This window comes from Bicyclus anynana, chromosome 4, assembly GCF_947172395.1.
Source record: "Bicyclus anynana chromosome 4, ilBicAnyn1.1, whole genome shotgun sequence".
NCBI lineage: Eukaryota > Metazoa > Arthropoda > Insecta > Lepidoptera > Nymphalidae > Bicyclus > Bicyclus anynana.
In genome coordinates, this window is record NC_069086.1 from 2,567,727 (window position 1) to 2,593,879 (window position 26,153).

Genomic DNA, 26,153 nt, shown 5'->3' on the forward strand with positions numbered 1-26,153 from the left:
CGCAAGTCCGAGATCCGCTCGGAGTTGACTCCCTGTCACATTTATATATATACTGTATATTTAATAATAATAATTTGTGAGATATCAAAATAAAACAGACTCTTAACATAAATTATATTTTTATTTAAAAAATAATGTACGACAAAATTATCATAAATTCAGACTTGTTAAAACATTGCATGTTAAAAATATTCCTTATGATAGGCAATTCGTTTTAAAACTAATTACAAAAATATATTTTCAAAATAATTTTCATATTAATACAGTATTATTTTTTATAAATCATTTCGTTCTATTTATTTGTCTGATATACTCGTAAATTATAATAAAATTCGGTATATTCAAGATTGAAAGTTGATATAAACTTGGTCTCTAATTGCCCAAGTTGCCACTTCTCTTTCTACGTCATTCCCCTACTTTTTTCTAGTTTTCGAAGCGTTTGCGTTCGTAGAAAGAGAATCGACGTGCCGCTTGGCTATAGGGGCAGACGCGCTAAGTGTGACACCAGACAGACAGATAGTAATAAATGAGAGTAGATAATTCATCAAATTATTCTGCTGTGCTTTCTTCTGCACAAAAGAAAGGATGCCATGAACTATAAAATCGTAATATTACTTTTGGTTCATCATGATGATGAACATCATTCATCATTATCATTAACAACCCATATTCTGTTCATATTCATACATTTCTGGACGTAGGAGCGAGATAACGTGCCACACAATTTGTAGGACAATGTGGCTGTTAAGTTGTATAACTATTAATTGAGCAACAAAAAAAAGAAACAGCTGGTTAGTAACAATTTTGGAACAAAAAATGCTATTGACAATTTCTGATGACTTCGTTAATGATACAAGGAGTTGTATCATTAAAGTCATCAGAAATTGTCAATAGCTGATTTTTTACTCTTCCTTTATTGCTAAATAATCACACGAAGGCGAAAGTTTGTGTGTAAGTGTGTAAGTATATTTGTTCCTCTTTTACGCTGCGGCTACTGAAGCGATTTGGAATGGGAATACATTTTACTCTGGATTAACACATAGGCTACTTTTTATCCCGGAAAAATCCATGGTTCCCGCGGGATTTGTAAAAAAACTGAATTCCACGCGGGCGTCCGCTAGTAATTAATAGTCATAGTACTTAACCACTCATCTGTGACCGCCATTTTGCTTAGCAGTCACATTACCTATCCTACAAATTGCGTGATACGTTATTTTGTTCCTACACTCAGAAGTTTTCATTACCTAGTTACCCTGTTAACTACCAGAATCAAGAATTTTCTTAAATATAACACTTGAGCGACTGATCAAGATGAAGCTACTCACAAAAAATTAAATTGATAGTAATCAATTGTAAAAATGTTCCCGGATCCTGGACTATACCTACCTTAATACCTTCTTATGTGCATTTTTGATGATAATGTAACTTTTAACCGACTCGGTTTTTTGTATATTTCTAAATATTTTTCGAAACTGGTAGCTATGGAGTTCGCCGTGATAAATTTTAATCAATGGTAGGGATTTCTTTAGTAATATTTATAATGCGTTATGCGAGCATAATTTTAATTGCTTAATCTAACTAACAAACATTAAAATTATACAATTTAATTTTAAGTAAAATTGACGCAATATCACAGTGTTTTAAGTAGGTAAATAAAAAAAATGAGTAAATCTATGTTAAATGTTAATTCAATATGTATTATGCTAAGTTATTGAAATTGCAAAAGGTTAATAGTAATATTACACTTTTTTTTATTAAGATTAAATTAACGACACACCCTTCATCAAATCATAAAAGTCAATATCGGAACTTAGAAATTAATTCATAATTTACAGTTATCGATGGAGTATGTGACATATTATTTATCTCAATTTGGTATTAGGTGTTAATTAAACTAAAATACAATCAATCTCTAAGTGCCACTAAAATGCATGTTAACTTTAAATTTGAAATCTAGAACATTTGTTTTTTTTTTTTATAACATTGAGTAAAATATTCTACGGAACATTTGAAATGCGTCTTGTACTATACATAGATAATTTGAAAATGAATAAGGTATGTGCGGGAGAAAGTATTAGCCGTAAGATCATGTTAAATATTTAATATTTCATCGTACAAGGTCTTTTCTTCTGGGTTATGCTTAGCTATGAACTTGCATAGGTCGGGTACTGTACATGTACAGTGCACCACAAATTCTTCCCATGGGAAAAATAAATTGCTCAAAATGACCCTGACCCACGAAAAACCTTAAATGTTTTGAAAAATTATAACAGTCGATAGTTTCCAATTAAAATCAAGTAGGCCGTTTGATTGATCCATCAACTACTCGCAGTTAGTAGATATCTACTAACTAGACCTTATAAAAATATGTGAACAATGATACTTTGGATAGACTAAAGGTTTACGTTATGCTGTTACAAGTTTCCGCAGAATACAAATGCTTATACGGTTTTACGTTATTTTTAGGCACATTTTAGATATGTCTCTAGTGAGCCGCCTGGCGGTGAGTTAGACCCATACGAGACGTTACATCTGTTAAGTTATCAGCGCTTTCAGTTTGTCGTTCTCTTCTGGACTGGCCACTTCGACATCTTCAGCTTTCCTGTAAAAAAAGAAATAGTTGTAGTCGTTTTCATGTACAGTGCTCGCCACGGATCTTTATGTTTGTGAAGTTAGCTGCGGAATGAGTATAGATGCGCGGTCGCGTCTAGCCAGCTCCCCGCACGCACCGTATGTACCGGTTATTGATTCATTGTGCTATCATTTGTTGCTAACTTCAGTGTTTTTACACGCTGCGTAAGGTATACTACTATCGTTAACAACTGAGTCTTAGGGCCATAAATCATTTCTCTATATCTATCTCGCTTGCACTTATGGGTCTTATGGAGCCGTCTAGTGAAGGGTGTAACAATGAAAGACATATTATCGATAAGTAAAGTTTATTATCGTATCTTGTTCACAAAATTAAAAAAATTAACAATATTTGATTTAATATAATACATATTTCATATTATATAATTATTAACTAAATAAAATTAATCTTCATCTGAGTCTTCATCATCAGAATCTTCGTCTTCTGCCAAATTTATTATAAGCGGCGCGTGATCTCTAATTAGAGCTTTTTGTAAATCTTTGTTTTGAAGTTCTTCGGCATGCCTAACACATTTGGCCCAGTCTTCTCGTGTGACATTTTCTATGGCTCGGTGGAGGTGATTTTCGACATCTGCTATCTTGAAGGTATTATTATTCTTCGCAACTTCTCCCTTTACTTGTGCCCAAATTAATTCTATTGGGTTATATTGACATTTCTTATACTGGAACCCAACCTCCTTCAGTAGTATTCTCATTGAAGTGTTGCCGCATTTAAAATCGGGTAATTGTTCACGGAATTTTTCTAAAATTTTCGCCACGGATGGATACTCTCCATTCTCATAAAATGAAGCTACAGTTCGCTTCAACACACTTTTATCAAAATCGTCAATATTAGTGACGGTTTGTGGTTTCTTAAAATTTGTTCTTGGTATACAGGTACTGCCTGATTGTGATACTTCCGTCTTGATTCGGTCCACTGTCGCTCTGCTCACACCACAAACAAATGCGGCCATTTCACGTGGTTTGTTGAAATTTAGAGAAGCCACTTTATTCGGATCACTTTTCAATTCATTGAGAAACAGGAATACGTTGTGAATCAGTGTTCGAGCTTGAGGGCTAATATCGCCATGTAATTTCTTCAGATCAACGTTAGAAAATAAAGTATCCATAGTGCGCAACGAGTAACACATGAATGTATTTATTTAATTGCAGTAAACACATTTATAGCAAAAAAAATACGCAATGCAATTACATTAGAAACCGACCAATCAGAATCGTCCAAATCATTATTGACTCATCATTAGCACGTGCGCAGGTAGCCGTTTATCGATAATTAGGGTGCGCAGGTAGGCGCGCTGCACATTCCTATCTTTTTTGACTTTTATGACCGGACGACTCAGATGATAACGCGCATACTATAGTTAATCTGCTAAATTCGTATCAAGCTGAAAATAGATACATGGCTCTCTACCTCAATCGAATCCTTGAGTACCTACTTGTACACACACAATGTATAAGAAAAGGCATAACACCATGATAAATATGGTCAAAGATGTAGGTAGGTCAAGATCCTTAGTTATACGTGAGGAATACGACTTTTGGAGGTGAAACCTAATTGTTACGTACGTGTAAGTACGTAACTATTGAGACTCCTGAAACTGCTGCAAGGTGCAGATAGGTTAAAATTTTTCCTTTCCAGTTCCCTTGTCTAAATTCAGGGGCAGTCCAACATATAAAGTGGTGATTGTTGCTTCTACTACTTGCGTTTTGGTCTTGCTACTTGCGTTTCTAAAACGCGCTTCAACAGCGCATTTAAAAAAACGTGGTGTGCACTGGCTTCAAGTGGTTGAAGTGTCCTCAACTACAAATTAATTTTAGGCATTGTGGTATTAGTATGTGGCACAACTTATTTTCTGTTTTTCTTTCTTACTGACTTTCATTCTGGACTTTTTGTCTTATATAGTGTAGCGTGTAGTCTAGAATTAATTAAACGTGTAAGTTAGCTGTTAGCGAATGTAATGAAATGACGTAGTCTTAATGTAAACAATATGGTACAGGCACGCATCTCGCTGTCGAGTGTAGATCCATTTAAGATAGTCGATCAGTAAAGCTCCTAACGTGAACACGCCTTTTATTTAAATGCCATCTAACCGAACATATTAAAACCGGCAAAGTGGTAACCTCGATGGCAAAATAGTTTCTAAGATAATCTTACCCGCAGAAGGTGTAACTGGAGACGATCTTCTCTCCCTCCTCTATAGTCTGCGGCATCTGCAGGCCGTTGGTCTCGGGCAGCAGCAGCCCCACCGAGCTGCCCACCACCGCTATCAGTCCCAGGATGAGCAGCGGCAGAGAACTCCATACGCGCTCCTGGAAGACGTAGTTTTTTTTTTAATTACTGGCTCTATATGACTCGGGGTTCTAGGCCTTTGCGTTTAAAGACATTAGCTCCATTGGCGAAAGATTGTGCACAATCTGTCCATTTTATGTACAATTCAGTGGTGCAACCACAGATTAATAGACAACACGTAAGATAGGGTGCAACTGTGCGTTAGCAGGGTAGTGTGTAAGCTCATAAGGTAATTTTTTTGGGAAACATAATATGACAAACTTTCTTTTCCAAAGAATTCTTGACGGGCCTCAGTAGGTGCAGTTATGACACAGACATAATCACAATTAAAAAATTGTTTTTTTTCATATTGTGTTGTTAGGTTTAGTAATCAAACCATATCGTAATATCATAATACCGTGATTAGATATGAAAATTTAAAAAAAGTGTGCTTTAGACCACTCGACTGAAACTTCTTTAAAAAATAAAACAATACTACAATAATAAAAGTGAAACTTGAAAAAAAATAGTATCGGTTAGGAGCGCCATCTCTCGTGTCGGACTTTATTCACTTAATAGGCTCCTGCTAGTTAGTCCACAATTAAGTCGTTCAAAGACAACGAATTAGGCGCTGGGCTTACTTGTGTTATGTCGTAGTTTAGCAGTGTTATTACAGATGGCGCTTGTATACCTTAACAGTAATACATTTCGATTACACTTTTTGTAACGCATTCACCAGCGTACACCCTAAGTAGTATATATGTATAAATGTAAATGTAAATGTATATGTATATAAGTGTATATGTATAAAGTTTTTGTCTGTGTGTCATACCGAGAACACTATGTACGGCGAGACGATGGTGGCGACGTAGCCGCTGACGTGGATGAGCGCGGTGCCCGACGCGCGCACCGGCGTGGGTAGAAGCTCCGCTGACCACTGGATGGCGGCGTTGTACGCCATGTTGATGAGGAACCGCGCCATTATGGCCAGCGCCACCTGCGCCACGCCTGGCCACAACACAAAAGGCTCATCATTACCAGAAAAGCAACTAGTGTCAAAAAGGTTAAAAGGACATGTTAAGTCTTCTAAACATACCTAATATAAATAAGAATGCGCCATATTCATCAGGAAGCGCGCCATTATGGCTAGCACCACGCATGACCATTATCATAATCAATAGAAAGAACGACGAACGATTTAGCATATAAACAAATCCCAAGAATTACATGCAAACAAAATTAGGTCCAATTGCTACAAAATTTAATTATAAATATAAAATAGAAGACAATAATATTCAGGAATACAATCAGTTGAATATTAACTTACCCTTTGGTAAAAATGCAGCAATTAAAGTAAGAACTCCTGAGATGATCATAGGTCCGCAAGTTAGAATTCTGCGGCCCCATCTGTAAGCAGATAAAATTAAAGTTATCAGAAGCAACTTTTGTGGTTTTACAGGGCCTCATAGATCCTCTTGACAATAATCACCGGATTTAGTTTTCTGCACATTAAAAAGTAGGTAAGTAATTTACTGTAATCTAATGGAACACGGAAGATGGCATGATTTATATAACCAAAGTTCTTATAATGTCAGTTTTAAAAATTCATGATTAGCAAACAGTGCAAACTCAAAAATGCTCAGATGATGTAATAGATCAATGATAAATATTAACTATAGAAAGCGACCCAAAATTGATCCCTGTGGGACACCCATTAAGGGCCACGAATCTCGCGACTTTGAAGCAAATCTTTTGAGTGTCGTCACTGAGATAAAAGACAATTAAATTAATTGCCAAAAAAAACTAACAAGATATTATGGTCAACATAATCGAATGCTTTAGACAAATCACAAGAACAGTTATTAGACTTCTGAACATTACCAGACTGATGTAGCATCTAAATGTAAACACAGCTTACTTGTCCAAAACAAAAGCCAACAGTGTGACCGAGGGTATCTCCGTGGCGGAAGTCAAGGTGAAGGTGATGAAGAAGTCGAAGCCCAGCCCCTCGGACATGCGCACCAGCCCGTCGAAGATGGCCGCGCACGCCATGTACACCACCACCATGATGCACATCATCTTGCGCAGCGGCGCGCTCTTGAACACGTCCTTCATTGACTCGTTGGTCTGTCTTGTTTGGCTCGCTGACACCTGTTAAATATTCATATTATCGCCGCTTAGCAATGACTTGCGGTACGGACGGCTTCAGTGTGCTCGTAGCGTTCGAGGCGCCCACATATCTTGTTGTGTAATTCTTTATGGAATACTTGGGATAGGCGGGGAGAGTGACTTGAGTGGAAAAGGGGAGTGTTTGTTAACAGTCAAAGGATCCTTTAACCCTACACACAACGTTCACAAGTGCGTGACATGGAGTCAAGGTCATTCTCTGCCTTTCTAGGGTCTTATTTTGGTTACAGTTTGATTTGTTTGTTCGACATTAGTTTTCTTATTTTTGTAATCACGTCTGAGTCCGCTAAAATTCATTTTCTAATATACCTAAATATTATAAAAGCGAAAGGTTATCACGAAATATCGAAAACCGCTTGCCGTACAAAGATGAAATTTGGCAGGGAGGTAGTTTCTAGTTAGTAGACGTCCATTAAGAGCAGATTTTGCAACAGGGCCGGAATAAGGTCTTACGGCGGACGAAGTCACGAGCGTCCGCAAGTATAGGTACTATAAGTATAAATTAACCATTTACTTTGCTGTATTTACTTAAGGAAATACAGGTAACTTATGCCTTTACTCGCTTTAAATGAAATAGCAATGGGCAGGTCACGCAAACAACCACAAAGACAAAGACAGATGGAACATAATAGCACTAAAATAGAGGTAATTGGAACCGAGTTGTTTGTCTAATAAAATGATCTGTACAGATTGGAGCATCATATGCGAGGACTTTCAATAAGATCGTGTTTTTTTGTAGAATCAAAACGTTTTTTCAAATGAAATCAGTCGAGGACAATTTTAATAAGTTATTTAATTTTACGTGCTAAATTAATGATTATCACTTACAATAAACTCATCCATGACGTCATCAGGAACCTTTGTGCCGTTGATTTTTTCAAATCGCCTTAGAACTTTGACAGCGTCATTGGCACGCCCTCGGGAGGAGAGCCATCTGTAAAAAAATCTTACTTATTTCTCTGTATTTTCTGAAGATAGAACAACTATTTATACTATGGATAAAATATAATGTATGGATAGTTGTGGCACGCTTAAGGCCAAAACTTTGATTGTCGGGTTAAGCTAGCAAAGAGTATATTAGGTTATAGTGGTGTTGGTAAACCCTCGTGTTTGTGAGCGGACGTAGGTACAGCCAATTGCATTTGATCCAGATATTTGTCGGTATACCGTCCTATCGAACTATAAGAGTGACAGCGAGGTATTTCTATTAAATTCCAGTGTATATAAGACTCATTTGACTTGAGGTACTTGAGGAACTATCAATACCTATGCCTATGCCGCAAGTTGATGGACGCCTAAAATTCCTAGAATGTCTTGGCTACTATGCATATAAGCGATGGTATTCCACTTATCATCAAGTCTACCATCTGCATAAACTGCTAGCAATTTACTAATAATATCGCTAGTTTCATTCGGCTCCCACAGCGAAATTAGCAGAACCGTTTATACTAACCTAGCACTCTCCGGCACAGTAAAAGGCACAGCAATGATGACCAGGACTGGTAACGTAGTGGCCCACAGCAGGTTCCTCCAGTCGCCTATCCAGACGGCCAGCCACGGCAGGATGAGGCATCCACCGCCGAAGTACAAGGCGATAGAGAGGTTCGCCACCCACGTGCGGTAGCGGGGACCCACGTATTCCAGCACTGAATGAAAATACTGTTTTTAAATATTATGATATAGGTTTTTACGCAAAAATCAGGTAACCAAACCGAAATATTTTCAACCGATGAGACTTTATATTGCATTTTTGAATCGTTTTTGATGTGTTGAGAGGCGATGTAATATAATTAACTGCCAAACTTTACAACTGGAAAACACGATCATCTTCCAAACTTTGGTACTAAGTACCCAACCAAGGCCTCATACTCCATAGCCATAGGCTAACTGACAAGTTAAAGAAAAGCCTTCAAGATACTTACCCAAGATATACATGATCATAAAGCAGCTGTCGTAAGACATGCCCACGAGTAGTCTGCAGAAGGCGAAGTCCCATATCCCTGTCGTGTAGATACTAGCAATACCGCCAACAATAGCGATTACATTCGATCCTGAAATTGAAAAGTACGTAAAACAACAAGTCAGACTCAATTTGCAGAAAGCTGTAGGGGTTTTTCCTTGTTCAAATGCATGCTCAACACACGCGGCGCCGCCAGCAGCAAGTGTAGATGTTTGCGGGTTCTGCATCTTTCATCAACAGCCATATCTTAGTCAATTCTCGTTTGAGAGTGCGAACCAAACTGAAATTTCGCAACTGTGGTGGGAAAGTTCTCGTCTGTATTTCACTCGTACCAAGTCTCTAATATAAGTAACTTCTTATTGTAATTGAGTGTTATGTATTAGAGAATTTTGCGAATATAGACTGTAGAGCACGCTACAAAGGAGTGTTTATAATTGGCATTCATACGTTAGACAAATTCTTACCAACCAAAGCAGGCACTCGTCCGAAGCGATCCGCCATCCAGCCGAAGTATATCCCTCCGACGAACGAGCCCACGAAGAAGATTGTCTGCGCCAACGGAGTGTAGCCAGCATTCTCGCACACCCAGCCACGCTGTAATGTGGAATTTAATGCTGTTATATTTAAAAGGTCCTTAATCAGTTATCAGGGGAGGGCCCCTTGTATACTTCCAGACACCACGAATTCTAACTGCTTGCACCCGAAAAGCTCTCCCCGGACTCTAACCGCCAGCATCCAAAAACTCCGTGTAAGAACCCGCTTGATGTCATCAGCCCACTTGTGGGGATCAACCAACACTGTAGGGTGCAGGTGGGTTTCGGTGCAGAGTTACCATTCCACTTGGGATACCAACGCGTGGCGACTCGCTGAGCTACTCGTATGAAGACTTTGGTTCTTCTGCGGTTCTCATAATTTCTGCACAGTTCACTACCTACTACCTACTCCAAGCATAGTTCGCTCTATCGCTCGGTGATTGACTTTGAGCTTTCAAATGAAGCCAATTATTAGTTATACAGTTAGCGACCAATTCTCGGATCCATAGATTGCTTGTAAACTGAATTTTACTAGAGGTAGTTACTTTATTTAAACAAATCAATAATTATCGACTTATTTTTAATGCTACTACCGGACGAGGCTTTTTGAGGCACTTTTTGGGCACGAGTTACGTGTTTCTTACCTATCTTCGTCGGGCAAGCATTTAAAAAGTACGTGTTTCTCATTCTCACTTCACTAATTTTTCGACAGATGTTTTGACAAGGCGTGTATAAAGAACTATTTTCTCACCTCGCTCTGTTTTGACCAGGCATGAAAAAGAACAATTTTCTCACCTCGCTAACAACAGTCTTATAGGGAATGTCGCCGAGCTCAAACTCCCAGCCGTCCCTGCAAGCTACGTGGGGAGTGTCGGGATGAACGGAGTAGTTCTGCAGCACATGCGTCCAGTTGGCGTCGAACATCAGGCATCTGTCCCACTCCTCCCCCTTGGGCGGCGCTGTGAGGTTCCGTCTGAAACGTACGAACCTTTTTAAACCTCGACCCAAAATATCAGGTAACTTTAGAAAAACCAGACAACCTTATATCGCCAGATTGTTGGGTTAATGTTGACCTGCTTGCCTAGGGGGCTAGGGTCGAATATTTGTTTTACCAATTGCATTAAATGACTGCGGGTACTTAGTTCGTACATAGTTCGAAGAGCCGATGGACGTTGGAGTCCCAAAGCTTTCTAGTGCGGGGTCGCGACCCTGCCAGCCAGGTGGACTGACGACATCAAGCGAGTCGCAGGGATTCGCTGGATATAGGTGGCTCAGTATCGTGATCTTTGGAAGTCCCTACAAATTCGGATGGCAGAATCTGCTGAGAAGAATCGGCAAGAAACTCAACAGTGGCTTACAAATATTAACTTTACAGCACGAGTAGGTACTAACTAGCACTAGCCTATGGTTTCGACGTTCATAAAATAAGGTAGGTATGTCTGGCTACTGCGTGTTTGAATCAGAAATGAGGAGATCCGAAGATAGTTAGAGCTGATCGACGTTGGGGATCCCAAGGCAAGTGTTGGTGGACCAAACCCCCCCAAAGTGGACATCCATTGGCTGATAATGATAATGATTCCTACGGGAATTCAAACCGTGCGGCGTATCATGCTACAATAGTAAGGCATTATCTTATGTCGTAATTAACTTTTAGAATCCGGAAAAGTTTATCTAAAAAAAGCGTTTTGGTAATTCCAACAAACCTGACAGTAAGATATTTCAATCATAATTCGATGACTTAAATCGATAAGATAATCAATAACGATGATAATTTAAAATCAAAAGTTTATTGAACATAAACTGTTTACTAATCTATATCCATAAATCATGTAGCAGGCAGCATCTTCGACCAATTTACCCGACTTAAAAAAGGAGGAAATTCTCACAAAAATATTTTTAGGCGTAGGTGGGTACTACTAAAAACATTGTTGGTTTGTTAATACCATTTGTAGATTGAGGGATGTTTGTGGAATATTAAGATTTATTGTTTTATAATATTCACAAAAGTACTAGCTAAAATAAAAACAACTCATCATATCAGCCGATATGATGATATGATGAGTGGACTGCGAGTCTTTGCGACTCGCTTGATGTCGTCAGTCCACCTGGTGGGGGGTCGACCAATGCTTTCTAGTGCGGGGTCAAAAAAAACTCAATCACAGCAAAGTAGAAACTGTCAAATCAAAAACCACTTTAGTGATGCAGATGCCTACAATTGCGGAACCCGACACTGAAGCCCGATACACGCTTGGCCGGTCTTTTTCAATTGATCTGCGAACCCACGTTACTGATGAGTGACGCCTACCCAGTAGGATAGCGATGTCTATCTCGTAGATGTTTTTCAGTCCTCGTTTTCCTTGTTTTTGATAACAAATTCGATATGACCTTGATATACTTGCTGATTAGCCGTGTATTACACAATTTTCTTTACTTATCTAAAAAGATAGGTGTGATGACACATACTAGGGTAGACCTACAGGCTTTCTTGATGATTACTGTTTACTAACAAAGAAATTAGAAATGAAGGTAGAAAACACATGTCATTTCTTAACTCATTTATTTTAAATTATGTATAGTTTGTTTATAAAATCTTATATAAAATATATTAACCATATCTAATTGTTCTAAGCTTAATAATCAAATTTATTTTCATGAATTTAAGAACAAGTTAATTATAACAATTTTTAGGTGTGAAATGACTAGTGATTTATACCCTCATTTTTAATTTTTTTGTTTTGTAAACAGTACTAATCAAGAACGGCTGTAGTATATACAGTAGGCACTATACGAAATGGATAATTTCTTCCACTTCTAAGCTCCGGGCTGCAAGTCACGCATTAGTCAGGTACATATTAGAAAAAAGCAAAGCTTTCATAGTTCAAGACTCGAAAATTATTTATGACCCAAGGGTCGGCCTAGACTCGAACCTGGAATCCTACGATCCCATTAATAAAATACCATCTTAGACATTTTAACACGGTTAGATAGCAGTCAAGAGCTACTTGACGATGATAAAAAAAATAAAAACCTGCCAAGTGCGCGACGAGACACGCGCAACGTAGGGTTCCGTAGTTCCGTCACCGATTCGAGACGGTGCATTTTGTTATTAGCGTCATATCTGAATAATTTTTATGCACGACTGCGTACTTCTCCAACTACATTTTATAAGTTTTAGTTTTTAAGACTTTATATTTTAAGCCCCACTTGGATAGGTAGTTTCTGTTATAATTTTCCTCTATATCTTGATACCTGGAATACATTAAATCTATTTGAAATTTGAGAGCCGTGATAGCCCAGTGGATATGACCTGCCTCCCATTCCGTAGAGTGTGGGTTCGAATCCGATCCGGACCTCCAACTTTTCAGTTGTGTGCATTTTAAGAAGTTAAATATCACGTGTCTCAAACTGTGAAGGAAAAACATCGTGAGGAAACCTGCATACCAGAGAATTTTCTTAATTGTCTTCACGTGTAAAGTCTGCCAATTCGCATTGGGTTAGCGTGGTAGAATATTAGCCTAACCCCTCTCATTCTGAGAGGAGACTCGAGCTCAGTAGTGAGCCGAATATGGGTTTATAATAATGATGATTATGATTTGAAAACTTATTCTATTCTATATTCATAGGCCTTTTGTTTGGTCTTCCAAGGTCTGGAAATCCCTACAAAAGGCCTATGTCCTTCAGTGGACGTCCTTCGGCTGATATTATGATAAAGAAGATGATGATGATGGATGGTGATTATATTCATGAACACTTCACAAACGGAACGGACAGACGGACATGTGGACATGGCGAAACTATTTTTTTTTTACTACGGAATCCTGAAAATGCGAGCCTTTAGTCGGCGATATATGACTATGATGTATGAAATGTAGCAAATTATTTTTCAGTTTTCCAGATAAGATTATGAATGTCTTTTTAAACGACAGAATCAGTATGCCAAGGTGAATGTATCGAAGTAGATAAGTCAAGCGTGAGCTGTGCATAAAATCCTTTTTTTAACGCTTATCGTAATTGACTACCTAACGAAGAATTCAAAACAAGTTAGTCGTGACAGCGAGAGTGAATTTTTGATTCAAAGAAGAGTAGGTAAAGGGGAAATTCCTACGAAATCTGGTTTACCTATAACCTATAGGTACCTACCATTTATATTGTTTTTTTTTTATTCTTTACAAGTTAGCCCTTGACTACAATCTCACCTGATGGTAAGTGATGATGAGTCTGAAATGGAAGCGGGCTAACTTGTTAGGAGGAGGATAAAAATCCACACTCCTTTCGATTTCTACACGGCATCGTACCGGAACGCTAAATCGCTTGGCGGTACACGTCTTTGCCGGTAGGCTGGTAACTAGCCATGGCCAAAGCTTCCCACCAGCCAGACCTGGACCAATTAAAAAAATCTCAATCTGCCCAGCCGGGAATCGAACCCAGGACGTCCGTTTTGTAAAGCCACCGCGCATACCACTGCGCCACGGAGACTGTCCGTTTTGTTTTTATTATTTTAAAGTTCATCCTTCGCCACAGCTAGGTACGGTACTTACGGTAGCCAATTATGGAGTTTGGACTGTGGCTTTGGAAGGTAGCTGGTTTCAGCCAAGGTCTCACGAACTCAGAATAAAATGAAAAATCATCAGTCTATAAGTAGGTACCTACATCTAGGTAGGTATCATATCCGTATACATATACTGATTATGTCAGGATTTTTTACAGGAAAATAAGTTTTCCTTACCGCGTGAACTACAATATAAACTATACTACTATTAAAGCAGCGTTTTAATGGAATATAGTATTAATAAAAAAATATTTGTACAGATTAGATACGTTAATGATTATTATTTATGTAAAATGATGAATGAAATTTATTTGGTCCATCATTGACTGTTACAGCATTTACACAATTACAATCTAAAAAAAATCAAATAAAGGTAGACACGGCATGGCCAATATTATGTTCAAAATAAAATTAATCAAAAAAAAAAAATAGGCTTATGTTGATGACTTACCGTAGTTCTAGATCCAAGTGTTCCAACTCTGGCACTCTGCACCAGTGCCTCTGCGGCGTGGCCGTGATGAACATCTGCACGAAGTACACGAACGCGAAGAACACGCCGAAGGGCGCCATGCCCAAGAACAGAAGCTTCTGGTAGCGACCGAACTCGCCCACGTGCGTGAGCACCGTCTCCAGGGCGTCGCTGTCTGCATGCTTCTTCTTGTTCAACTCTTCTTTTACGTCCTAGGGGGAAAAGAGTTGAATTTAATATCGTCGTCATCAACCCATATTCGGCTCACTGCTGAGCTCGAGTCTCCTATCAGAATGAGGGGTAAGGCCAATGTGGACTATTACACGCTGGCCCAATTGCGGATTGGCAGACTTCACACAAGCAGAGAATTAAGATATGCAGGTATGCATGTTTCCTCACATGTGAGATTGAGGCACGTGATATTTAATTTCTTAAAATGCACTCAACTGAAAAGTTGGGGGTGCATGCCTCGGACCGGATTCGAACCCACACCCTCCGGAATCGGAGGCAGAGGTCATATCCACTGGGCTATCACGGCTCTTTAAATAATTTAATATGACTCCTTTATATTATAACGTGTTTGTTATATAGTTTCAAATTGCTGATTAAAATACTCTGAAATATATATTGTTTTGTAATTTTAAAATAAAATAGTTTTACACAAACTGAATGTATAAAATATATAAAAAAAGAACGGAAAAAATCTGCCCACATTAAGAAGAACCCCAAGTGCGTGCCGTCACAAGAACCTTGTACCATTGATCGAACCAAGAGCCTTGTATGCGACCTGTAATCCAATAGCCAAACGAAAGCTTATATAAAAGTTGTTAGTCAAAGCTTTTCGCTATAATATAGGACTTAATGATCCTGAACACACTTTCGGAACAAATGTTGGTTTAATATTCCACATATCGGTAATCTCCTGAGCAAGGTATTTTGATACTACGATTAAGAAGATAATAAATTCAGAATATTTCATGCTCAGTAACTACATAGTTAAGGACAAGGAACATATTTACGTTAAGGCTAAGTTGCAGCGTAATTAGACCTAAATTGTTGCATTATTATAGCAATAAGATTAAATTGGTAACTAGTCCAGTTTTATGATTGCTCGTCGTGACCTATATCCGGCTTATTAACCGATCTTGACACAGAGATAGATTGTATCCCAGGAACGAATATAATATTTATTTATTTAAATTAGGCTTAGTTTACGAGCACTTTTTAACGTCAAGTATTCATGATTAATGGTCATACTTTTTACCCCAGACATAAAGAGTCTTCCCGGTATATTAAATAAGGGTTCCGTTTCCGTGGAAACGGAATCCGGGAAATGAGACATTTTAAAAATTATAAATTTTTTTTTTTTGCAGAAAGTTATATTATAAAAAAAATAAGTAAGTAAGACATACCGTCACTCACTAAATTCAAATAAAAACAATATTAGCCGTGTTTACTAATTAGCGTTTTATTGGTATTTAACGATAGATTTTTTATATACAATTTGAATATTTCTAACTTCTAACCTTAAATTTTATAGTTTCTCCCGTCATCGCCGTATTGAGAAAATCCCAAACCCAAGGATTCGCTACTACTCCAAAAATTAATCGTAGACCACGATTTATATCAGACGAGCCTAATAGTCGACGATAGTGCGAAACCGCACGTCACGGTTAACTGGCCAAGCACCTTCGTGGATTTTGATAAAAAAAGTGTATCTTTATTTCTGCCTTATCATCAAACCACAGTCTGGTGAATCGATCGATGTACGCCCACCAGCCTAGAGTTAAGATTACACGGTTTATTAATTCCAGTCAGTAAAATGACAAGTGCAACTGTAACTGAAATTGACAAGAATGTAAACACAAGACATAGCTCTACGGTGTAATACATTTGCCTTTTCCCTACGGGAAACAATAAAGGAAGAAAAAAAATGTAACTAAAATGACTTTTTACTAGTACATTTTAGTGCACTTCTCATTTTACTGACTGGAATTAATCCGACTTTAAGTAGAATTTTAGTAGCAATATTCGTAGATAGTAAAGAACAGAGCATATTTAAGGATTTACTATCGACAAAGCTTACTTCTACTGCTAAGTAACATTGATGTAAATGTAATGAATTTTTTTTTTCTCTCATTTATTTATTTCTCCTTTTTTTTTAAATTTTTAACTATGTTATACATAAAATATACGAAATTTATTATTAAAGTAACAAGCTTTATTTCAACAACATTGAATAATGGAAAGAAAACATTCAGAAAAGCCGAAATCAACGCACAATTAACGTATTAAACAAACACTCACAAGTTTAAAATAAAATGTTGTTAATGTACAGACATTATCCAGAAATAGATAATTGAGTAAAATATAGTAGATCCGATTAATCAAAATTAGTATCAACAGTCAACTTCGTCAGCATTACGTACCAACATCAACATGCTGTACATAATAGACTAAAAAGTACCTATGACCTCACATTGCGTTTGATGCTAAGTAAGTGCGTAGGTATTTTTTTCTTTTAGAATGAGGAAAATTTTCACGTATCACGAAGGATTGGCGATTATTCCGCCGGTAATCACACAGTCATGTCATAGTGCATGAGCTGGTAAGCCAGACTTTCGTCAATTTATGAAAGCTAAAAGCTAAAAGTCTGTGATCTCGTCTTCCAATACAAAAAAGAATTTTAGAAATCGGTCCAGGCGTATTTGAGTAATCGGTGTACATACATAAAAAAAAAATACCGACCGAATTGAGAACCTCCTCCTTTTTGAAGTTGGTTAAAAATACTAAAGTAGTAGTACTTAGCACTTACTTAGTAATACTAAGTAGGCCTTAGAGGTATATTGTACATCAATAGTAATATTATAAAGCTGAAAAGTTTTTTTGTTTGAGTGAACGCGCTAATCTCAGGAGCTACTGGTCCGATTTGAAAAATTCTTTCAGTGTTAGATAGCCCATTTATCGAAGAAGGCAGTAGCCTGTATATTATCCCCCGTATTCCTACTTCCGTCAGCTAGTTGAATAATAAAACTCCGAAAGTCTGATCACATAGGCTCATGGCACATCCGATATTCCAATCATACGAGTATTTCAATGACGTTAATCGATAAGATAATCAAAAATGATATCTAGTAAGTTGAATGTAAAACACTACACCTTGTCAGTTTAACTAATCCTACCCATCTATCATTTAGCTGGGGTTATAGGCTTTTAGAATTAACTGGTGCACGTCCGCGACTTTGTCTTTCATATTATTCAAAAAATAAAATAAGTATGACTGTTATCAAACCATATTCGACTCACTGCTGAGCTTGAGTCTCCTCTCAGAATGAGAGGGGAAACGGCCAACAGTCCACCACGCTGGCCCAATGCGGATTGAACGCAGAGAATTAAGAGAATTCTCTGGTATGCAGGTTTCCTCACGATGTTTTCCTTCATCGTTTGAAACACGTGATATTTAATTTCTTAAAATGCACACAACTGAAAAGTTGGAGGTGCATGCCCCGGACCGGATTCGTACCCACACCCTCCGGAATCGGAGGCAGAGGTCATATCCACTGGGCTATCACGGCTCAAAAAATCGAAAATAGATATAGGTAAGTATTGATAAATAAATAAAGTCAAGCTTAAGATACGCCCCAAGACATCTAGAGACGAGAAAAACACAAATAGACCAATAGCAGCGGAATGGAAAATATCGTTCCAACGCAACGAAAGAGAGCGATACTTCAACTCCACCGCTATTGGTCTTATTATCGTTCGAAAATATGCCTTTATCTTTTCTACTGAAGAAATACGTTCACGCACACAGATATTTAGCTTTTAGCGATCTCTGTTCTGTGTTCACGCATATACTCGTAGCACGCTATCTTGGACTCTTAGCCTATTACGTATGTATCCTGTGTCCCAGTTAACAAGATTTAACAATTCTACGTATTCTACGGCTAGTTACCACAAACCGTAACTAACATCTCAATTAGGTGTCATTTCCTAACTCGATTCGCATGTAAATGGCATTATCATCCATAAAAAGTGTGTTCACGCCTTTTATACCGTAACAAATTCCAGCAACTCTTTATTTGCATTGTAGAAATTCCGCGAAGGGCGTATTTTAAGACCTTTATTAATTATTTTTAAGTAAGTAGGGACTATACTTGTAAGTACCTGCCTAGGTTAGGTATTTCATTTTTTATTTTTTTTTGTTAAGTGACGGCTTTGTCCTCGAGTTATGTTGTGGACTGCAACAGACGCTTTTGGACATTTTGTCTATTTCTCTTCACTTGGTCTCATGTTAAAGTGGTTAGCCTATGTGTCTACAGATCATGTCTTGGGTTGAGTCCTAGGTTGGGCTATAAGACACTGAGCTTTTCTTTCTTCTAAGAAAATTTTCCGCCTGGTTTTGCAAAGTTGGTGGTTGTTACACCTCGTGCTTCGAAGAGCACGTTAAACCGTTGGTCCCGATCATTATCATTACCATCTGACAATGGTCGCCAAAGATTTTAACATTGCAACCCTAAGCCCAACAACCAAACCAAACAAAAATAAGGGCTTATTAATGAGCGACCAAAAATCAAAGTACTTAACCAATTATCTCACATTAGTAATTGATAGGGACTGTCCGTCTGTCCGACAGCTTCAGTCACAGTTTTGGTTTCTGCTGTAGTTCTGGCCGGTTTCCAGCCCAAACCGATACTAAACCGCAACCCGTTATTTCGCCGAACCTTGGCCGGAACCGAAACTGAAACTGTCGGTGGGACACTATATTGACAATCTCGATTAAAAATACAAACGAACGTGGAAAGCAGACAAAGAACTAAGATTAAATAATTGAAAAATAAGACATAATGCGCATCGTATTTGCATTGCACTACGGCGCCAGTAGCTTCCCTTCTCAACGGCGGCTCTGCTAGTAGGGTGCTCCCCCCCCCCTGAAATACCCCCGGAATCAACATCTCATATGGCTATGGAAATTTCGACTCTACAATGCTCAACAGTAACAAAATAAATCAATAATTCCATAATTAGGTAGGTACATGAATTACACCAAAGACGAACCAAGTTTTTTGGTCATGGTAAATAACAGCACAGTGTTAATTAGCCAATAATACAGCAATAGATTAGTAATACCTGATTTGGCTAAAATTAGGTGTCTGTCACGCCTTTGAGCATACCCGGATGTGATTAAAAGTTAACATAATACAATTTGCACACAAACATTAACCTTGGGCCGGCCTATGCACGGAAATCCTAATGTCAACACGATGCTTTTGTATAGTTCGTACCTACTGATTTCGCATTTACTGGATTACAGCACTGTCACCATTTTCAGCCTATTTAACGATAAATATAAACTACTCATCAAAAAAAAAATCTTTGTGGTAATTATATTGAAAAATCTATAGGTACTTATAATAAATCTGTAGAAAGGTCAATTCTGTAAATTAAATATATTTCCAAAATAACTATCAGGGGTTGATTAGTGATCGATACTGATGCCAAAAATGCAATCAGTAAAATTTTTGTCTGTCGTTCGTTATAGAAACAAAAAGTACTCCACGGACTACGAAACTTGGTACAATTATTCTTCGTACTCCTGGGCAGGTTATCGTATACTTTTCATCACGCTACGATCAATAGAAGCAGAGCAGTGCAGGGAAATGACGGAAAATGGAAGAAGATAGGTACTCCATTTTTTAAGTTTCCGTCGCGAGGTAGGGTAGGGGTATGGTAAAAGTAGGTTAGGGTAGGGGTAGGGGTACAGTAGGGGTAGAGTAGAGTAAGAGTTTGATAGGGGTAGGGTTAAGTCCCTACTCATTCCTTGTATAGTAGGGTATCTGTAGAGTGGGAGTAGGGTAGGGTAGTATTAAGGTTTCACGCGGACGAAGTCGCGGGCGTCCGCTAGTAAATGAATAAATGTAAACATTCTGCAAGTAGGTGCAGTTCCAGAGGACTGTTTTGATTTTATTGATGAGAAGTATCATCATCAGCCATGTTGCATCCACTGTTGGACATATGTATCTTTTAAGCAGCGCCAGCCCGTTAATTTTTGGGCTACTGTATACTATTATGTTAATATAATATTAAAATTATCATTGGCTGCAATACTTTAATGTTTTTCTTACAATAATCGCCGCTTACCGATAGTGCATTTGCATATTTTTAAATTCATTTCAAAGACGCACAAGAGTAAGTTTTAAACACATGATAAGCACGTACTCTTAATGTTTGCGACTCAGTAAAGGACGTGTCACTTCGGATATTTTACGCTTCTCATCTTTTGTTTTGTTAACAGACAAACACACATATCTCTTGAGTGACGTGGTGACATTTATGTACATATACAACCTGTCGAGTTGATGACCTTGTTCGTCAAATGGTAAGTTCAGGTTCGTAGCTAAATGAAGTCTCAGGTTATTAATTGATGTCGCTCCGCTATGTACATATTAAATATCCTTGATCTATGGTTTTTTTTATCTCTCAAGAAATTATCAGTTGTAATGTTGGTGCTTTGTGGTTGTGAATTGTGCACAATTTTAAAATAAACATTTTTTCTTTCATTGGAGAGAGATTTAGTCCTCAGCACTCATTCGCACGAGAGTTTTTTTAACGGACGTTAAAAAAGCGTTCAAATACAACAAATGCATTCCCGCGCCTCAGAGCATGTTGAGCAACCCATCCGGTCAGTGATCGTAACTGAATCAAAAATTATTTAAATCAAGCCACAATGTAGCAGCATGATAGAAGCTAACTTGTTAGGAGGAGGATAAAAATCCACATCCCTTTCGGATTCACACGCTACACGACATCGTACCGGAACGCTAAATCGCTTGGCAGTACGTCTTTGCCGGTCAAAAATCCTTCTTCAAGGAGGCCTGTATTGGGCTGATAAAATAGGCTGTTTTATTTTCATCGCACCAATACAATACAAAATTTATAATCACAGGATAGGTTGCTACATAATAAACATTTCATATTTATTTGCAGACTAATAAAACGTCAAATTTATGAATCAATAACATTACAATGTCTCGTAATAAGTAATGCTTTGTTATTAAACCTTGAGAAACACAACTCAAAAAGAATATAATGATAAAAGCTATCAACCTCGGTACTTCAGAGTGCGGGCATAATAATAAATAATAAATATACTTATAACTATAGTATAGAAATAAATGATAACCTTAAAAAGAAGAGTTATTGAATGTGCAAACTTCAACTATCATTATTAAACAGGTGACTTCGTTAAATCTTATTTATGCAATAAAATTTAATAACTTTCAGTTTCATGCTATACTGCATAAGTACATCTACCAGAACTTTCCGGTTTTACCCGCGTAATTTCTATTCGTGCGGGAAGCGAATCATCATCATTATCAAGCCATATTCGGCTCACTGTTGAGCATTAATCTCCTCTCAGAATGAAAGGGGTTAGGCAAATAGCCGACCACGCTGGCTCAATGCGGATTGGCAGACTTTACACACTTAGAGAATTAAGAAAATTCTCAGTTATGCAGGTTTCCTTACAATGTGTTTCCTTTACTGTTTGAGACACGTGATATTTATTTTTGTTTCTTTTGTGAAAAATCTTTACCCTTCATGGCCTTTCCAAGGCACACTATACGCCACTGAATGTAGGTAACACAAAAGAATTGTTCGATAGTAATGGTTTGATATAAGTAACCTTTGTTAATTGCCAAATTAAAGCGAAGGTCCAAGTTTCAACCTACATTGCAATGGAACCAAGGGAACCTTCGACACAATCAACAAGTCAAAAGCTTTCTCAAGACTTACTTAAGTTTCTCATTCACATGGCTTACAAAAGATTTCAATCTATAATCCATCCTACTTATATGTTACATCATACGAAGGTATTGTGTTCAAATCTTCAGAATGTTCATCCGGCTTTAGAGAAATATAATATGCAAGGTGTCATTCAATTCGGAAAAAAATGTGGATGATTTTTGAAAATTTATACTGTAAAAGGATTTTGGTTTTCTGCAAATATCTTAAATTAAGTTTGTTTTACATTTTGACGGCCTCCGTGACGCAGTGGTATGCGCGGTGGATTTACAAAAGGGAGGTCCTGGGTTCGATCCCCGGCTGGGCCGATTGAGATTTTCTTAATTGGTCCAGGTCTGGCTGGAAGGCTTCGGCCATGGCTACCGGCAAAGACGTACTGCCAAGCGATTTAGCGTTCCGGTACGATGTCGTGTAGATACCGAAAAGGGGTGTGGTTTTTCATCCTCCTCCTAACAAGTTAGCCCGCTTCCATCTTAGATTGCATCATCACTTACCATCAGGTGAGATTGTAGTCAAGGGCCAACTTGTACAGAATAAAAAAAAACCCTCTTCCATCTTAGACTGCATCATCACTTACCATCAGGTGAGATTGTAGTCAAGGGATTGTAAAGAATAAAAAAAACATTTAAGTAGAAATAAAAATTCTTAAAAAAAGAGTTGTCTTGTATTAAAGTAAAACTTCTTTAGCTCTTCCCCTGTATTCAATGTACTCTATGAATCTTCCTCGCCCGATTATACTTTTAGTAACGCCAATTTACTCCCCAAGCCGAGCGCGCGTAAAGAAAAGTTTTGTATCTACGCTCTAATTTGACTGATAATTTCGAAAATGGCGACAGATAACTATAGTTTTATTCACATACCAACAAAATCCAACATAATCTCTAGAAATGACATAATAGCTAAGTAATACCTTTTGAATATGGTGGTGATTATGTCAATGAATTATAGTCCTTGAGTTCCACGACACATAGAAATAGATAAGTAAGTATTTACAATGGTGATGTATGGTGTTTTATGATAATGCGATACAAACGCGGCAACGTGTCGCAATGCGTCGGCACCAAGAGTCGCTACGAATTTTAAATTGATCTGCAAGCGGGCCGAGGACAGAGCGACGTGGTCAAGCTTTTCGTGTTTATTTATTTACCCAATCTCTGAAGGACAGTTATTATTTTTCTTTTCTATGATAGGGGAGGATGAGGATTAACAAGGTAGAAAGAAAGAAAGAAAGATCTTTTTTTTAAGTGCCACTATCACATTATTAAATTCTAAATTAGGTATATTGTGGCTTAACTGTCCACTCAAACAGTGGAGCAATAAAAAATGCTCTGCGATATGTGGCATAACGTACATAAGTTTTCTATGGCATAACCTAGAAAAAGGCACCAACTTAGCATTTTGCCACATACTTTTTATAAAAAAAGTATGCAGCACTGATTTTTAGTTAAGGCCCAGTTCACCTACATCTCAGGTTGATGAATACAGGACGACAAAATGTTGGCGTCAAATAAAATGCACTGAATGCATATTGCTGGTGCAGTAGGTATACTTGGCAATTGCAAAGGATGAAATTTAGATAAAGGTAAGCCGTCCCAAAGAAAAAGAAATTCATATAGCGTGATACAGACTCCGGATCAAGATACAGTACAACTATGAATGTGCATGGATTTTTAAAGGTAACCCGGCGGGAATCGGCTTACATAAACTCTTCGCCGCTGATACTTGCTAAGTTAGTTAGACAGCTGAACTCTGAAAGTTACTCTACGAGTATTAGCACGCTCTATATCAAGCTGTTTGATGGATTTCAAAATTTATGATGAAGTTAGCTCAAAAAGCAGGAGTGAAAATTGTAAAAAGTTCCCATCTATCGCATGTGATTCTCATAAAAAGGTTGAGCTCTATACATATTGTTCCCCATGGCTTAGATCTTAGCAATGATGTTCGCGGACTGAGGTATCAGTACTTACGTCTTTATCGGATACGAATTGATGCGTACGATTTTTGTCTTCGTCGGCGAAGAGCCCACAATGACGCAAATGTAAATGTATATGTCATTAATCATGTAATATTTATTTATTCTACAAATGCTGCTAGGTATACATGGTAGGGCGAATGCAAAAGGTCAGCACGCAATCCTGCCCAGCGGCCAGCCCTGACTTCCTGATTTCGTGGATAGATAAAGAGGTTTCGATCTTTTTCACGCGATAGACGAGGTCGTTCAAGTACGAAGAGACGTCATCAAAGACTATTAATTTAGATTTAGAAAACTTTTTATGCGAAAGACAAATACGTTAACACGGATAAGATATACTAAGAGACTCTGTCCATCTCTTAATATAAAATTGTACTTCGATCCCGACTCGAAAATATTCAATTGCAAAAATATTGAGACTTAAAAAAAACCTACCTGAGACTAAAGACAAAAGCGCTTGCAGTGTAAACCTACTTGAAATAAACGAATAAAAATTGGATAATCAGAGATTACGTAAGAAATAGCTTAAACATAATCCTGTTTATAGATTTATTGTAGGGTTTTGGAAAAAAGTAAAGATTTGTAACTATAACCACATTGTTAAGAAATGCAATTAAGCTTTTTATTAGCAAGAATACAGTTTTATAATACAGACCTATATCTATATAGTGTTAGTCATAAGCTTCTATGATCTTCAGACACAATAAACGGCTAACGAGAATGAGGAATTATTAATTCATTAAACGATTATTATCGTTTATGATCACTGAATAATATGACCCAAGTACACAGCCTATAAACTCCTACTTTACTTCCTTAGAACAAGTCAACCGTGTAATTGTAATCCAATTACATTTTACATTACAAAGATAGTATATTAGTAGATAATTTTATATTTAATCTATCAATAAAAAGCTTACGTAGTGTTTTTTTTATAAAAATTGTCTGATTTAAATTTTTAAAGAAATTTCTAATCTTTAAAAAAAACTCTTGTATCATCTTGTTCTAGATTTACTCGTAATTTATGCACCAATTTTCATAAATGTGACTAAAATAATAGTAAGTAAATACAAATAAATACAAACTTTCAACTTCTATTCCACTCAATTTCGCAATTATATTTTCGCAACAAAAAGTAGCCCATGTTTAGCTCTAATCCAATTACCGGTTTATCTCTGTACAACAGTACATCAAAATTGGTTTAGTTTAGTCGTGAAAAGCTAAACAGACAAACAAATAGACAATTACAACAAAGATTTCGCATTTGTAATAGGTATTAACTATTAGTAGGGTTATAGGTTTTCGCCTGAACATTCTTTTGTACAACTAGGGTATTTCATCCTTACAGCTTTATTTCGCGTTTAAGAAATTTATGGCATATTGCCCTAATTTTTACCAAATTTTAACTATTTCCCTGTGTAAATCTTATTTTGTTTTGCGAAGATTTAAAATTTGGACCCTCAATCCAGATGCACACTGTAAGCTGTGGTCCAACATAGGTATTATTGACTTTGTATTGAACCCTTAGGGTATGCAGTGCATTTTTGCATCTAAAAAGTGCACGCCACTGACGGGTAGGACTTAGGAAAACGAGTTTCGAGTCAACTCTGTAATAGGTAGTTGTTTTCCACTTATCAACTGGTAGTGGTAGGCTATATTTGTTCCGTCAACAAATATCCTAAATAACCGTGTTCATTTAGTTAATATGTACTAGTGGCGAAGGATGGATTTTTAAAGGTAACCCGCCGGGAATCGGCTT

General features: G+C 37.5%; 1 protein-coding gene across 1 annotated transcript in view; it reads right to left on the minus strand.

The window, feature by feature from the left end:
* Positions 1 to 280: 280 nt before the first annotated feature.
* Positions 281 to 26,153, minus strand: part of LOC112058135 (organic cation transporter protein) — a 34,423-nt gene continuing 8,550 nt past the window's right edge. Inside the window, exons 2-12 of the mRNA XM_024098822.2 lie at positions 14,602 to 14,831; positions 10,397 to 10,574; positions 9,533 to 9,662; positions 9,031 to 9,159; positions 8,562 to 8,754; positions 7,937 to 8,042; positions 6,840 to 7,072; positions 6,249 to 6,328; positions 5,754 to 5,929; positions 4,808 to 4,962; positions 281 to 2,602 (exon numbers count right to left, since the gene is read on the minus strand). Coding sequence (XP_023954590.1) covers positions 2,536 to 2,602; positions 4,808 to 4,962; positions 5,754 to 5,929; positions 6,249 to 6,328; positions 6,840 to 7,072; positions 7,937 to 8,042; positions 8,562 to 8,754; positions 9,031 to 9,159; positions 9,533 to 9,662; positions 10,397 to 10,574; positions 14,602 to 14,831 — 1,677 coding nt within the window. The 3' untranslated portion in view covers positions 281 to 2,535. The remainder of the gene's footprint in view (positions 2,603 to 4,807; positions 4,963 to 5,753; positions 5,930 to 6,248; positions 6,329 to 6,839; positions 7,073 to 7,936; positions 8,043 to 8,561; positions 8,755 to 9,030; positions 9,160 to 9,532; positions 9,663 to 10,396; positions 10,575 to 14,601; positions 14,832 to 26,153) is intronic.